This window comes from Ctenopharyngodon idella, chromosome 22 (genome assembly GCF_019924925.1).
Source record: "Ctenopharyngodon idella isolate HZGC_01 chromosome 22, HZGC01, whole genome shotgun sequence".
NCBI lineage: Eukaryota > Metazoa > Chordata > Actinopteri > Cypriniformes > Xenocyprididae > Ctenopharyngodon > Ctenopharyngodon idella.
In genome coordinates, this window is record NC_067241.1 from 10,997,972 (window position 1) to 11,013,965 (window position 15,994).

The 15,994-nt window shown below is 41.0% G+C and overlaps 1 protein-coding gene across 3 annotated transcripts in view; it reads left to right on the forward strand.

The window, feature by feature from the left end:
- The window catches only part of plxna1a (plexin A1a), a 230,202-nt gene that overhangs the window by 52,259 nt on the left and 161,949 nt on the right, over positions 1-15,994 (forward strand). For all 3 annotated transcript variants that reach the window (XR_007927413.1, XM_051879527.1, XM_051879528.1), the window contains exon 3: positions 400-582. Coding sequence is in view for 2 of the 3 variants with exons in the window: in XM_051879527.1 (XP_051735487.1) it covers positions 400-582 (183 nt within the window). In the remaining variant the exon portion in view is untranslated. The remainder of the gene's footprint in view (positions 1-399; positions 583-15,994) is intronic.

A 15,994-nucleotide genomic window follows, 5' to 3' on the forward strand; every position in this document is an offset into this window, starting at 1 on the left:
GTCTTTGTCTGGGACGATTAGGGATTGTTTGTGCATAAGGCATTGAATTGCAAGGCATTGTGTACGACATTTGGTGTTGGCCATGTCCATATGAGCAGTTTTTCCGTACAAAGGAGTAAAGAGCTGAAAATGATTTTCCCTCAGGTCCTCTATATTTTCCAACCGCTCTTCAAGCAGCACAAGCGCAGGGACTCATCCTGCGATATATCTGTATGAGTGTGGGCCTCTGGCTGATTCATTAGCACTGAAAATACAGTATATGGCCTTTAATGACCCAAAGGAATATCGAGCAATGGATTGGTATTGCAGAAGATTAAGACGAGTGAAAATGCCATACCGGCCGCCATCGCTCCCAACTCCCACTCACTAACTACTCTTTTTCTTATCCTCTCCCCACAGCCTCTGCAGATAGATGACGACTTTTGTGGCCAGGACTTCAACCAGCCTTTAGGGGGCACCACTACGATCGAGGGGATCCCTTTATTCCTGGACAAAGACGATGGGATGACGTCAGTGGCGGCGTATGATTATCGTGGCCACACCGTAGCCTTCACCGGCACCCGTAGCGGCAGGATGAAGAAGGTGAGTCGCATGCTTAAATTTTGGTTGAGGTAATGCGATTGAACGTGTTCATTTGAGGTTGGATGCGGATGTTCGTAAAGGTTTCGGGATGGTGTTTTTGTCGGACAGAAGTAATGTTGTGGTTGAAAGGGACAATAGAATAGAGTAGAACAGAATTTCTTAGATTTTCATCATAGTGATTTCAGTATTCATTAGGGCTGGGACAATACATCGAATCTCGATTCGCGATGAGAAAGAATCTGGAGCGATTCTGATATTTTCCGATGTATCGCGATTCTCTCAAGAATCGATTCTGAGCTTAGTTTTTAAACAGCAGATGGCACTACTATGCGTGCTCTAGAACACCACTTAAACCTTAAATAATCATTCATAAAGTTCGAAAAGGTTGAAGCTAATTACAAATCTCGCATCATAAAAGCATTCTGAGCCGAGGTGCAAGTATATTTAACCACTTACCTGACTCAGCCGAATGCTCTTCTTTGTGAGCATTTGAGAGTGTGCGGTTAAAAACTAGCCTAGAGCGCCATCTGCTGTTAAAACTAAGCTCAGAATCGATTCGAGAGAAAATATCAAGATCGATCCAGATTAATTGTATCGATCGACCCAGCCCTAGTATTCATAGTGTTTAAATGGTATCTCAAAGTAGTTCAAAGACCACCATGTTGTTAAGTGGCACAGTATCTTTTTTTGTTAGTGATTTACATGATTACCCTGGTTAAAAATATACCTTGGATTTGAATACTAATGCAGATGATTGTAATAACATTTGTATTCTTTGAAATATTTCACAGTGCAATGTAAAACCATTGTATATGAGATGCAGAAATCATTCAATACCATGGTTTATATCAAAATACCAAGGTAATACCATCAGTGATTCTTGGTGCCGCCACAGTACTTTTGTATGAAAGTATTTGTATTAGAATACTAATAGTCAGGCACATTTCCTCTCAAGAATATGAAAACAAGCCACATGCACACACACTTCTACACAAACGTGCTTGTGCTGAAGTATGCAGTAATGCTGTCTCAGTCCTTGTATATGACCCCGGTGTGATGTCTAAACCGCTGGCTGGATATAGGTTGTGCGCGGGGGTGGTGAGGGGGAATCAGCGGATGTCGAGTGATATCCCATGATCGGAATCACATTTCTCCTCCACCTTGCTCTTCCTGTAGCGGCCCCAAGTTGGACAGCACTGCCTGTGTCATTAGACAGAAATCAATGGCCCGTGTGCAAATACACTGTGTGTGTCTAGGTTCCAAATGAGGTGAAAGCTAGAAAGGTGTGTGTACATATGTTGATGGCATGTGTCAGTTAATTGAGTACCAATCTTCTGCGTTTCTCTCACCAACTTGTTCCTGTTCCTTTCATTGCTCGACCACCATCTAGTTACTTTGCAGAGCCTTAGCCAAATATGTCTGAGCTCTCAAGAGCCAAGCTGTAAGAGATGGACCAGCTCTGGATCTTGGATGTGTGTTTGTGCCGGCGGTGCTGTTTTATTGCTATTCATTTAGTGCTAAAGTGTGGGTCTGGCCCTAATGAAATGTAAAGCTGTAGTCTATTGACGTGGGCTCATTGTAATTCCTCTAGTCTTTCAGTTGCTGCAAGGCCTTATTGATTCATCTGTATGAATATATAATCAGGGGCCTAAATCTTAGTGGCTGCAGACAGCTGTACGAGTGTGTGTGTGTTTGTGTGTGTGTTAATGTTTGTGAAGCAAAGACCCATGATGGGCTGTTAGACTGTGACATGGAAGATCGTTAGTTTCAGCTGTAGTGATGGTTTCGAGTTTTTCTTCTTATGTTCTCAATCGCTTTTATCTATCTATCTATCTATCTATCTAGCTATCTATCTATCTATCTGTCTGTCGTTCTATCGTTCTATCTATCTATCTATCTATCTATCTATCTATCGTTCTATCGTTGTCGTTCTGTCGTTCTGTCTATCATTCTATCTGTCGTTTTGTCTATCGTTCTATCGTTCTGTCTGTATCTGTCTATCTTTTTATCATTCTATCGTTCTGTCTGTTCTATCATTCTATCGTTCTGTCTGTCATTCTATCTATCGTTCTATCTATCTGTTGTTCTATCTTTTATTCTATCTGTCGTTCTGTCTATCGTTCTGTCGTTCTATCTATCTATCTATTGTTCTATCGCTCTATCTATCGTTCTATCTATCGTTCTATCTATCGTTCTATCTATCTGTCGTTCCGTCTATCGTTCTGTCTATCGTTCTATCTGTCATTCTGTCTATCTATTGTTCTGTCATTCTATCTATCATTCTATCTGTTGTTCTATCTATCTATCTATCGTTCTATCGTCTATCGTTCTATCATTCTATCTATCGTTCTATCTACTGTTCTATCTGTCGTTCTGTCTAACGTTCTGTCTATTATTCTATCTATCTATTTATTGTTCTATCGTTCTATCGTTCCATCTATCGCTCTATCTGTCGTTCTGTCTATCGTTCTGTCTGTCTATCGTTCTATCTACCAATCTATCTATTGTTCTATCGTTCTGTCGTTCTATCTATCATTCTGTCTATCTATCTGTCGTTCTGTCATCGTTCTGTCTATCTATCTATCGTTCTATCTATAGTTCTTTCTATCTATCTATCTATCTATCTATTGTTCTATCTATCATTCTATCTGTCGTTCTGTCTATTGTTCTATTTGTCATTCTGTCTATTGTTCTATTGTTCTATCTATTGTTCTATCTATCGTTCTATCTATCGTTCTATCTATATCAGTAGCCTGGTTTCCATCCAAGTATTTTTTTTGCAAAAAAAGGTTTAGTGCTTCAAAATGGTTACTGATATAGCTGATGGAAATTCAATTAAATGAATAAAATTTCTCAAATGTCGAGACAATTTATTTCCTTTAACTTTAGCACATAAATTCCTTATCAATACTTCAAATGTCGCAAAAATTAGTTTGGAAAAATTGTTTGTCAAGAAAAAGGGCTTTAACGCAAATAAATGGGATGTCACATGACAGAATATATATATATATATATATATATATATATTATGCAGGTGGGTTATGTAGAGTGACCTCCAGTGCACACAGAAGGTCAGTGTCACTGATTTTATAAAATCCACTGTTGGGGTTTGCAGGAGTAAAAATATCCATAAAGAAAATCCTCTATACATAAATATGACTGCCTCCTTGACATCACCTGACCCCTCCAACCTCAAGCCTCAGCTTGACTGACTCTAAACTGAAGACAACAGCTAATAAATCGGGTTGAAAATGCGTTGGATTAGACTATTTGTACGCAAGCCGAGTCGTAACTATCTGAATCAGAACTCTATATATCTGTATGTGATGAGTTAATGTGCAAACCGGCATGTGGTCAGTTCCTACTGTGTCTTTTCAGCCCTGAGCTTGCGACTCATGGCGGCTGGCAATTAAGGTGCTTGTGAATAACCAATCATTCACGTTCATGTAATGTCCACCTACCCGCCTCTGCGTTCCTGATCCTCAGGTGCTAGTGAAGATCTCCCTTGGAGAAGCTAAATGCTGGTGGAGGGCTACAGGTCACTTATCATTTAGCACGTTAGCGTGGCTAATTAGCATGTTAGCGCAGCCACACGTGTACCCCCTCCACTGCTGAAATGTCACTTTAATTAAGAAGCATGATCTGATTTGAGCTAATTTGCCGAGCGAATGGTAATTACAGATAACATTTGGAAGCAATGAGCAAGAAGGAAGGCTTGTGGGGTGGGTGGGGGGTGCGTTGTCGCGGCAGGAAGTGATTTCTCCTTGTGGAAATCTCGCCTGATTGAGAACGATTAATGATTGACAACATCTTGTAGTCCTCGGCGGGAATGTCGGAAGCCGTGATTGGTGGCAGTGATTAGGGAGCGTGCAGCAAGGAACGGAACGAATCCTCAGAAGTTTGTTGCATGGTCAGTCGCTCCGAGCGGCATTATGAAGCGTCACGCCTGTGAGGGACAAATAAGAGGAAGACTGACTGTAGCATGTAGCAACTGTGATTTTTCTTCTGTGGTGACTTTTCTTAGCATCTAATATTCTCATTGTCAAGGTGAAGCTGAATCTGTGCCAGTACAGATAGCTGTTCATTTTACACTTTCTCTCACACAGACAAAATAAATGTCACATCCAGCTCCTCTCTTATAGCGGGCACTGTGCCCGTGTTTCTGTCTCAATCTGTGTCTATTCTTTGTTCTTCTTCTTGAACAAGTAAAAGATCATCTTTATCATTTTGTTATACTGTCAGTTTCTGCCTCTGTGTCCTGAATGAATCCTAAATCCTTACCATTATGAAATTGATATTTTTTATTTATAAAAATCTAATATAAATAGTTCATATGTTTAATGTTCGTTTTATTTTTTATATTCCATTTTTATTGATTTATCTATCTAGCTTTGTTCTAAATCTAAAAATCTAGTGTGTTGTCTACTTAGATGGCATTTTAAAGACCCTGTATAATCAAAAATTAGTTTTGCTGCTTTTATTCTATGTAATTCATTTTAAGCAGATATGCAAGTTTAAATATTTGTCTTGTGGTTGTTTCTTTCAGTGCTGAAAAAAGTAGTCTAATTAAAAGTGAACTATTTTCACTCATTTTTGTGTTTTAGGTATTTTTATGCTAGTCAGAGTGTTGTGTTATTAGCTTAGCAACATGCTAATGTGACTCTCTAACAGTCAAATGTAAGTCAAGTTTCCAGTGCACTTTAAGTGAGAAGGGCTATTTATGTCGCATGTAGAGTTATATAGGTTCAAATTCTGCAGCATATGTCTCCTTAGAAGGTAGCTGCATATCTAGGGAGAAGATAGCAAGGCAGCTCGCTAAGCAATGTGTATACGTATGTGTACTCTGGTTCTATGTGGCCATTTTAAGCACTGGCAGATGGGTTTGATTGAAAGAGCCCCTGGCTATGAAGCTCATTGGACATCTGTGAGGAAAGCACACTTTCAACCAGGTGCTCACAGGTTTTTTTTCCCCTCAAAGTCCTGACTTTGCTCAGAAGTGCCCTTGAGTAGCACTTAACCTATGAGTCCGGGGGGAAAATCTGTACCCATGAATGGATCTAAAATTAGCCTGTAATGGATGGCGATTGTATATAAACATGTTCAGGCTTTTGCGAAGCGAATGCCAATAAGCTATCATCATACGAGCGAAGGACGCTGTGTTAGCATAAAAGTTTATACACCCTCCAAACAGCTTGTGTTTATGTGCTTTGTGTCTTCGTAAACTGAATGACGGTAATGTCGGGTATTCTCTCATTTTCTGCCTCATTTGTTTAATGCTGCGATGAGGTGGCCTGTGTTTCTTTGACAGCTGTGGATATCCAGCATGCAGACACGACTCCATCCCGCAGCAATGGACACTGTCAAGTGGAACAGAGGGTCACTGATGTGTGATGGCCGCTTGTGCTCTCCAGCAGAGCTATAGACTGTGTGTGTGTGTGTGTGTGTGTGTACGATTGTTACCAGATGCCAACAGAGGATGTGACCAGCTACATTCCTAGGATGCTGCATGCCAGCTTTTGCCACAGCTGTGTCCAGCGCAACTGTGCACAACCTCACCTGATGCCAGGGAAGGACAGCTGCCCGCCCAACAGCATCTGCAGCCACCCCTGACGTCATCCCCGTTGTTTGACAACTGCGGACACGCCTCCATCCTCCACCCGCAGCAAAGGGCCGAAACAGCTGCTCACTTCCATTCCTCTCATTGGCGCCATCTGCCCGTTCGTCACAACAGACACGGCACTCTCTGTGGTCAGTCACGCGCATTAACACTGAACTCGCGATCCCTGCAGTTTGCCCTCCTGCGCTTGCCACACTTGTAGGGGCCGTACACCCAGAGTGTCCCTCCAGAACATTTGCAAAGCGTCCATCAATCACGCTGAACATCTTAAGACGGTTTGAGCTGGACAGGTGATGGATGAAAAGATGATGATTGTACAGATAGTATGCGGACACATTTTAAGATTTTTAAAACTGGTAACACTTTATGTGAATTAATAATTATTTGTGTTGTTTGCTATGGTACTATTAGCATAACTATTTTGAACAGCCAATTTTCATATTAATAATTAACACTTTATGTTATGGTTCAATTCATATAGCTAATGTAAAAAAACAGCTTTTTTTTTGTAAATTGATTTTAATATATATTAATAACCAACTTTAACAATGAACGATATATTTAGAAATTAAGTTAATAAACTGCATGTATTAATTATTTAATAAATGCAAATTTAATTGAAATATTAATGAATTGAACCTTTTTGCAAAGCAATCATAATACAAATTAAAAATATTAATACAATTATTAATATAATAATTACTCTGATATTTAAAGTATATAAAACATAATATTAATAAATGCAAGTTTAATCGAAATGTTAATAAATTTAACTATATTGCAAAGCAATAATAATTCTAATAATATTTTTCTATAATAATATTTAAAATAAATAAAACAATATTATTTGTTGAGATATTGTTAATGATTATATTGATTATTAATATTATATAATATAAATAATACACTTTGTCATGCATAAATAATTGTAGCCATAATTTCAATGCATTACCTATTCATGGTTATATCTTTAAATAGTATAATGGATTGTAACACATGACATTTTAATGCATGGCATGATTTAATGTGATTTAATGCATTGTACTCTTAAAGCTTTAACCATGTAAGGCAAGACTAAGTATAAGATGTATTATAACTATTTACAAGAACATGCAGCTGATTGTAAGGTATATTATAATGCATTACAATGCATCCTGCACCTTCAAGTGAAGTGTTACCAATAAGGGTTAAATGAAAATTGTGTTTCAGTTAGTGTATCAACAGTGAGTCTGTGCAGACTCCGTGTGCTTATTCCAGCAAGTTCTTGAAGCCCAGATCACAGAATGACTGGATGAAGCGCTGTCTGCGAGGAGGTCTTGGTGTTCTGGCTGCCAAAGCCTTTGTCACCAGGGCAGCTCTCCCTTGGGCTCCGTTGTTGTGGAAACTGAGTGTGTCATGCATCTCATCTGCATATGTGGGGTGTCTGCCATCTCTTCCTTCTCTCTCTCCGTTTATGGAAGCACCTCACGCAAGTGTCCTGCCAACCCTCCAGAATTCTAATGCGCTCCCCTGTTTGTTACGTTTCATGATCAGAGGCGATACGTTTGGCCCCTCCGGGACCTCCTTTCAAGCGCTGTCTCAGAGATGACACTTGGTAGGAAAGTTCTTCCTTGTAACTTTAAAGATAATGACTTCTTAATGCTGCCAGACCCTTATTTTCTCTACAGACCTGCTGCAAGTGATTATGGGAGAGAACAGTGATCTTGTCTGCCACCTTTTGTGAAGCTCAGTGGAGTTCCTTACATCGTTCAATGTGTAAAGATGGCAATGTCACATCATATATGCACGTAGATGGTTGCATTGTTTTTTCACTCAAGAACAATCAAACGGAAATCCTTTCATCACGCAGTCGTACCACACTAGCGTTTTTGTGGAAGATAACACCATATAGAACCTGAATGAATGCCTAAAGGCAAGAAAGAACACAGCGTCTTTATTCCTCATCGTTTCCACAGGAGGAAATCTGTCCACCCAAGAAAAACAACAGAATCAGGAGACACCGGATAGTGGCTTTCCCATGACTGCTGGCCAGGCACGACATTGTGAATGGGAGTCTGTCTCTGCAGGTTTATTCTTCTTTTAAGTGGCCACCATCGTGTCACAAGGCTAATGGTGGCTAATCTGTAGCTTCTGGTATGAGATTAGACCCTTTGAAGCTTCATTAAGGTTAAGATTTGGAGAGGGGGATAGCAGTTAGCTCGCCACCCTGTAGCAACCCGTTCTTTTTGAAATAAATGCAGTCAATTATTTGCTGTAATGTTGTTTCAAACTACTATGATTTTCTTGGTTAAGTGGAAAAGAAACAGATATTTTGGATAGGGATTCACAATATATTGGCCGATATTAGATTGATTGATTGATTGATTGATTGATTAATTGGTTGGTCTTTCATTGGTTATCGACAAAAACATGAAAATTATATTGGTATCAACCAGAATTTTGATATTGATGCATCCCTAATTTTGAAAACTTTCAAGCAGTTCTTTTTCATGCAATGAAAGTTGATTTTGGCGAATTTGTGGCAAATTCATTAGAATTTGTACATTTTCATTTGTACATTTTCATATGACCCCACCGAGTGTTAGGTTTAGGGGTGGACCATTTCATACATCATTCATAAATCATACATTTTCATACAAATAGTATTGTACAAATTTATATGAAGTCACCAGCTCATAAAATAGTTACTTTTTCTCATGAAATCAGGTTGGGTTCCTACTTTCAAGTCTGAGCCTCTTGAATTGCACGATGCTTTCGAGTTGAGTTTATCATATCAAAGACCTCAGTCTCTTGTGACCTCCATGGCTTGGTTTCTCTTGAAGCTCTTGAGATGCTAATCACTGCACTGTAAAGGAGAGGGGGCCATTCTGGCCTCAGACAGGCTATTGGGGGCCTCAGCACTTCCAGACATAGTGATTATCAAGTAGGCATCAAGTCCCTCGAGAGGACCCTGCAATCAGGACGGAGAGGCCCTCTGACACGAACCCATAGACACTCATGGGCTTGCTTACACGCACAACACACCTGCTGCCCGGACTCATATGCATGCTCGCTAGCCACTCACAATCTTGAATTAGGAGCTCTTGGCGTGTAAGAGTGAGCCTTTCCATTTGAGTTTCAAAGTCAGAGGGGTGAAGAGGCAGTGGACACACACTCACACATACACACTTACATTTGGTTTCAACAGAATTGTAAGTCTGTCATAAAAGGAAGCCCGGGGATATTGAGGCCACATCTGTAAAGCGAACCAGTCTTTCATTTGAATTTTTCTTCCACTGAGTGATTTAAAATTCCTTCTAAAAACTGTGAGAGAGTGCGATGGTGTTCAAAAAAGCAGAAAGATTTGAAAGGGAAGGACAAAGAGAGGGAAAAAGAGGGATCGCTCCATCTGTAGACCCTCCCCGTGCCAAGATTCATTATGTCTTCATTGGTGCAAGATTACCGTGCATGATATCAGGATGTTCCTCTCAGCATCTCAATGGGTTGGACGACAGCCTCCTCCCTCTGCACAAGCCCCGTGTCTTTCTCCGACCCTTTCAGCCCATTGTTGAGGAACGATCCCGGCTGTGGAAAGCCATGTGACTGGAGCGTAATCTCCATGTGTGCGGCGCACATGCAAGCGGCCCTGCTCTTTCATGGTCAGACGTTCCCGTAATTAAAGTATACCAACTTGGCATGCGTCCTGACAGGCTTCAGTGCTGTGCATTTGTATTTCAGTGTGTGTGGCTCATCCACTTTATCCACCACCGTCCTCCCCCTCTTCTCCACTCCCTCCTATGTGGGCCACCCTGATCTTCTGTGGCAGGCTGTGGTGTTTGTATGACTAGTTCTCTGGCTCCAAGCCCTGGAGGAAGCGTGGCTGGGGCCCCACATTAGCTCTCTGTGGCCTTGCATATGTGTGAAGTGAAAAGGATTGATAGAAAATGGAAGTGCACATTTTCTGAGAGACCCTCATTGGCTAGAAGAGACACATGTCCTCCCATGTCACTATTAAACCACTAAACCACTACACACCATAATGATGTGGAATTTTGAGTTTTCCCTCCCTACCACATACATGTAAATAACTTGTAATTTACCAACCCAACTGGTGGTCAGCCTCCTGGGAATCTTTTTAGTACCATCTGATGCAGTCTTTATACCACAGTACCACAGTAAGCATATCCATTTGTGTTGGAGAGGCATGTTGGATATTCATTGACAGCCATTTACAGTGACTATCTCAGGTGGCCTCTTTATTTTTGTTTATATGCAAGAATGCATTTATACTGAGGTCAGGGGTTGGTTAAGGTCTGTTTGTGGGCTGTTGAGCTGTTTTAAAATAAAGGGGCCCTAGTCTGTGTTAGTGACCATCTGAGCAGAGCGTGAGATGTTTTGCCTTTGATATCACACAGGGGCCCTTTGTGCTCTAAAATGAGCGAGGTCAAAAGCAGGCCAAAAGATGACTCTGTGTGTGTGTATGTGTGAGAGCATGTGAAATTATAATATGCAACACTTAGATCACATCCCTCCCTAAAAACAGTGAACACCCTTCTCTCTTTTTTTTCCACAGGCCCCTCTGTAGAAGATCAAGGTTCAGCTTTGTCTCTTTTCTAACATGATCATAAACAATATCCCCTCCATCTTCATTCCAATCACACAGAGTCATGCAGTGTTTCCATTAATCAGACCCGCAGGGTTTGGTGGGGGGGGAAGGCTGGCTCTTAGAGAACATTCGGATCTTTAACTCCTTCACTCAGTTCCAACACGGATTACAGAACATTCATCACAACAAAGTGAATATTGTGAGCGCTGAGCTCCGGACATCTCAGATGACAGGAGTTATGCAGCGACCACCACGCACACTCACATACGCAAACGTGCACAAGGGCAGGGCGTGACTGAGTGCGATGAAGTTTCATTACATTAAATGTCATCTTTACGTAACCCCATGCCACTGAGTTAATCACTTTAGTTTATTTCCAGCCCCTGAGCGAGCTTAGGCCTGCGCTCGGTTTCATCCGGTGTAATGCTAGTACTCAATTGTCTTAAGAGGTGGATGATTCTCTTGTGATGTGTTGACTTTTTGACCCCCAGTGGTCATGACCCTGGCTGTCTGTGCTTTCCTTGATGATAATTGAGCTTACCCACAGGACTAGTGTCTAGTGGTCATGCATTGCGCTTGATAAAGACTTACTGCAGTACTTTAGCTATAAAAGTTAAAGAGAATTGGTTATTTTTACAAATCTATCCTAATATTTGCATTTCTGCCTATGTTCTTTTGACTTCACAGGCCTCAAGTCTACAGCCGCCCAGTAAGGTTATGGACGTTTGCTAATATATATATATATATATATATATATATATACCCTCTGCACACCCTCTGTCTTGCTGCTTGCTTTATCAAAAATCAGGAGGCAGCTCTGAGGTCTCTCTGACATTGGCACTTCCTTTTTATCCTTCCTCTACTTCTTCTTTGAAGACTCGATTGTTCGTAGTGCACTCAGGGAGCCGTCTAGCATTAGTTTTCCTTTGATGAAAATAGCTCAGAGGGGTTAATCCAGCAGATTAAAGCAGATTTCCTTGCACTGGAAATGAATAGATAACAGTTTGAGCTTTGATACATTTGAAAAGAGGGATTAAATGCTTCGTTTAAAGTCTATGGGATACATTGGGAGGTTAATTGTTTCCCAATAACATATTTATCCCTCCATTTGTTAGCAAAATTGGGATGAATCGCTAAATTACTCTCTGTCCTGTGTGCTCATTTTTTTTTTTTTTCCATTGTTTTTTTTTTTTTTTTTAGATGCCAAGATTGGAGTTATTGACCAGCAGTCTATTGTGCCAGGATTGGATTTGACTCACTGATCCAAGCCACTTAGTTTGACAAATAAACCTTTTCGGATAAGTTAAAGCTCTGCCCATCCAAAAGGCCTAACATGAAATTTTGTCCCTGTCTCAAATGCCAAATGGTGCACTTTGTGTACTTGCAGTCTAATAGCTTTCACTTTCACACATCTTTGAAGTTTACAAGACTATAGGGTGTCCTATTTTGTCACTTGTGATCTGTCCCTTGAGAAACCTACACCGGTTGTGGTGTTTAAGGTGGACTTCTACCCAACAGTCTGTTAGGTATTGCATTAAAAAAAGTGGACTCAATAGAGGATTGAGGGCAGCATTCGGGACAAGGTCTGAAGGTCACATTTTAATCACTAAATAATTTGGTTTTTCCCCACACTTTATTGTTCACTCGCTCAGGTGTGCTTGTTTTGTTTTCTCTTGCACACTCTCTCCTGTCATTTCTCATTCTCCTCCTCCACCTCTCCCTTTTTTTCCTCCTCTCACTTCATTACAAGCTGTTAATTTATTTGGCTCTATTGACCTCTGTGCTGTGCCCTCTCCTTTCAGACGAAGAGGGTGGAGAAAAATGACAAGAACGAAATGGTCTCGACTGTAGATTACTGAAATATGACTCCAATCTTTTCCTCAGTGTGTCTGCCTTGCATTCACACAACAAAATTCACATCGGGAACCCATGCCAAGAATGCACCACAAAGACTGATGTGGGCTGTGTCAATAGCTCTTGTTTTTGGCTTGTCTTATTGAGAGTGAGGCAGTGCGAAGGATAAGCGAGATAACCCGGGACTCCCTTCCCCCCAAGGCCATCTGGCTGGGCTCAGCACCACAACTCTTGGAGTTGGCTTGGACCGAAATCCCGGTACCTAACTGCCATACCTTAACCTTTGCAGGTCTTAACTGTGTGACCCTCTTCTTTCCTTGTCTGTCCGCCAGCTAGCACCTCTGTAAAGCTCCTCCAGCAAGCGGGAAGGCATTAGACACAGAGTGACAGGGGCAAAGAGGTGCTTCTGGATGAGTAGGCAGAAACATCCTGACAGGATGACAGCGGCTGCCACAGCAGCAGGTGCCCGTCACCTTTTGGCCCGCTGCGGCTGGTCCTGCCAGGACCCATGGCACTTCCACCTTTCTAACCCTCACCTCCCTAATTGAGACCCCAGCAGTCTCTTGGCATGCTCTCCTCCGCCAGCCCTTCCGCCCTGCACGACGGATACATATCCCAAATGTGTCTAACAGTGTTCATACTGATGGCTATATTAGTTTTCCAGCCAAGTTCTGTACGATCTCCAAAATGGATGCCAAGAGTCGTGCATCTTAACTATGCAGGGACACCCGAGCATGAAAACATACAACATAGATCTACTAATGATATTGGCCATTTGAAATAAATTTGAAGTGTTTTGATGAAGTTTTATGATCTATGTTCCTCTCTTTCAGGAGGAACATGGCCAGCAATTAGGAAGAATAGGGGCATTTCGCACCGAATAGTTCTTGGAACTCAGTTATAGGAAGTAGCCACTAGGATAGTTCCCAAAGAACTAATTACCCCCAGGCCATGTTCCTGGTTGCATTTGCACCGACAGTAGGAACTCTGAAGTGGCGGACAGTGCCGTCTTTAAGCGCGGCATTTACAAACGTCAAAAACAGATGGATGGTGGACACTGTGATCGGAGCTGCCTTTGTTGTGTGTCGTGGGTTTCGTGATAACGGAGATGGACTGTAAATACATAATCTATATGACCTAAAAAGCAAAAAGTGGGGCTAAGAGACAAAATCTCCTATGACAACTTGCAGTGTTATATCATCGAAGCTGAGAAAAGAATACAACCCCGCAGACAACAGGTAAATCACTGTTTTCCATGTTTGTGGAGTAAGTATGCACTTACACTGCTTTTTAAATGCCGGGTGCTGGTGTTTGACATGGGTTTGACCAATCAACGTACACTTGCGTCACTATAGTGTTGGTTTAGACCCTACTCTGAAGTAAGAGCTAATTTAGTTCCCCAAAAAGAGTTCCTAGGACTAAAATAGTTCCTAGTTCCTGCGGTGCAAACACAGCAAAAATCTGGGTACTTCCGCCAGTAGTTCTAGGAACTATGCAAAAAGGTTCATCGGGTGCGAAAGCCCCTATTGTTTCTTGATTGGTACCTACAAAAAATGCTTTATGCAGTTGTTTGAGTAGCTCCAATAAGCGAAATAGTTTTCTTTTTGGCTTCTTTTTATAGTTAGTCACCAGTTTTGTGTTTTGAATGCTGGTCCCCAAAATGGGTGTAACTACCTTAATTGACCAGCTTCACAAGTTTTTCACCAGAACCAGACTAGAAGTTTAAGCTAGTCATTTTTGCAGAGACACTTTTCTTTCTCTGTTTCTCTGAAGAGCCACAAGCTTAATGTGTGTGGCCTCTTTGTTTAACCTCTTAATTGGATCAAGTCCTGGCTGACAGTTTGAGAAGGCTCACTCAGTGTAGATTGTCACATCTGACACTAAATCCCTCTGTGTCTGTTGGGCCTGGCATCAACTCTGAAGATGCCACAACCAGTCAGATCACCATCTCCATCTTGCTCACTCCCCGATTCATCTCACAGTCCTTCAATTTCCGTGTATAGGAGCCATACTGACCATTTTGTATCAAAATCTGTGGTTTGTTCTTTATTTGATTGTGTGTGGAAGTAAGGTTTGCTAGCTCTTATTTGTCCTCCTAAATAACCAACAATGGGCTTGGACTTTCTTATGGCTCCAATGGATATAGATGTAGCATTATGCAAATCCAGAAGGATTTGTTGAATAGTGCTTTCTTAGAAATACTGAATTTGCTGGCATATGTGATAGTAGTATTTGCCTAGTCATACTTTATTTTTTCCTACTTAAAAAAAGAAATGAACAGTATTTTTGACAGATACAACAATTTTCTTTTATTGGTATCTACTACATCTCAAAATGGTGACCACTATAGGTGGAGACCACACTGATAAAACACTGAACTGACATAAGTGTGAATATACATCATTTTATATGTATTTGTCAAAAGTATTATTCATTTCTGCTTTTTTGGAAAACTGTATTTAACCGCCCTTTACTACGTTTAATGTAAAGACTACTGCTGATTTGACAGGCACCAGCAGAGGAAATTAACATTGGATATTAAAAGGATGCTTCTGGTTGTTGGCGCTAGTGCTAATCACTGTTCCCCTGTAGCATTAAAGATCGTCCTGGCCAGCTCTGCCATAATTTCTCGCTCTCTGTAATTCTGTATGTGCAGTGCATTTTTCTTTGTTATTATTTGCTGTGACAGATGCGTTGACAGCATAAATCCTTGGAGTTCAGTTTGGACTGAAGTGCTTGTTGGCTCGTTCACACACACACACTCACACACACACACTTGCGCTCTTACACGCGCACTTCGTACACACCCTGCGGTATGCCTCTAAGGTACAGATTCCTCATCTCAGTTTTACTCTGCGCCGAAAGCTGTCAGGAGAAGAAATGAAAAGACGAAAAAAGATCAAATTATCGTCTGCTATTAATTGTAGCGAGCAGACAGGCACAATAAAAGTGATAAATGTCTCTTTATCTCCATCTTAGCGTCACGGAAATAGAAGCGGCGTGTTAGCGTCTCCTTTTGTGTTCTTTGGAAAACATGTTTAGCGCTCTGACTGAGTAAATGAAGAGGGCTTATCGGATTAGGCATCGCTCTGATATAAATACTGTTATTTTATTTTTCGCTCATTCTTAAATGTGATTACTGTTTACAATGCTGCCAAATTATTCGCAGCACACTACGACTGTGTATATTTGCATAATGTCGAGTTGATTGAATGCCACCAGCGGAGGCATTCTTTCTTTAGCTGGTTTTGTTTGGTCCTTTCTATCTTTTGCTTTGTCTTTTTTGTTTGTGTATCTGTTGCTTTAAACATCCCTGTCTTTCTTTGAGTATGTACAGTATTGTGTTTACATCAGTG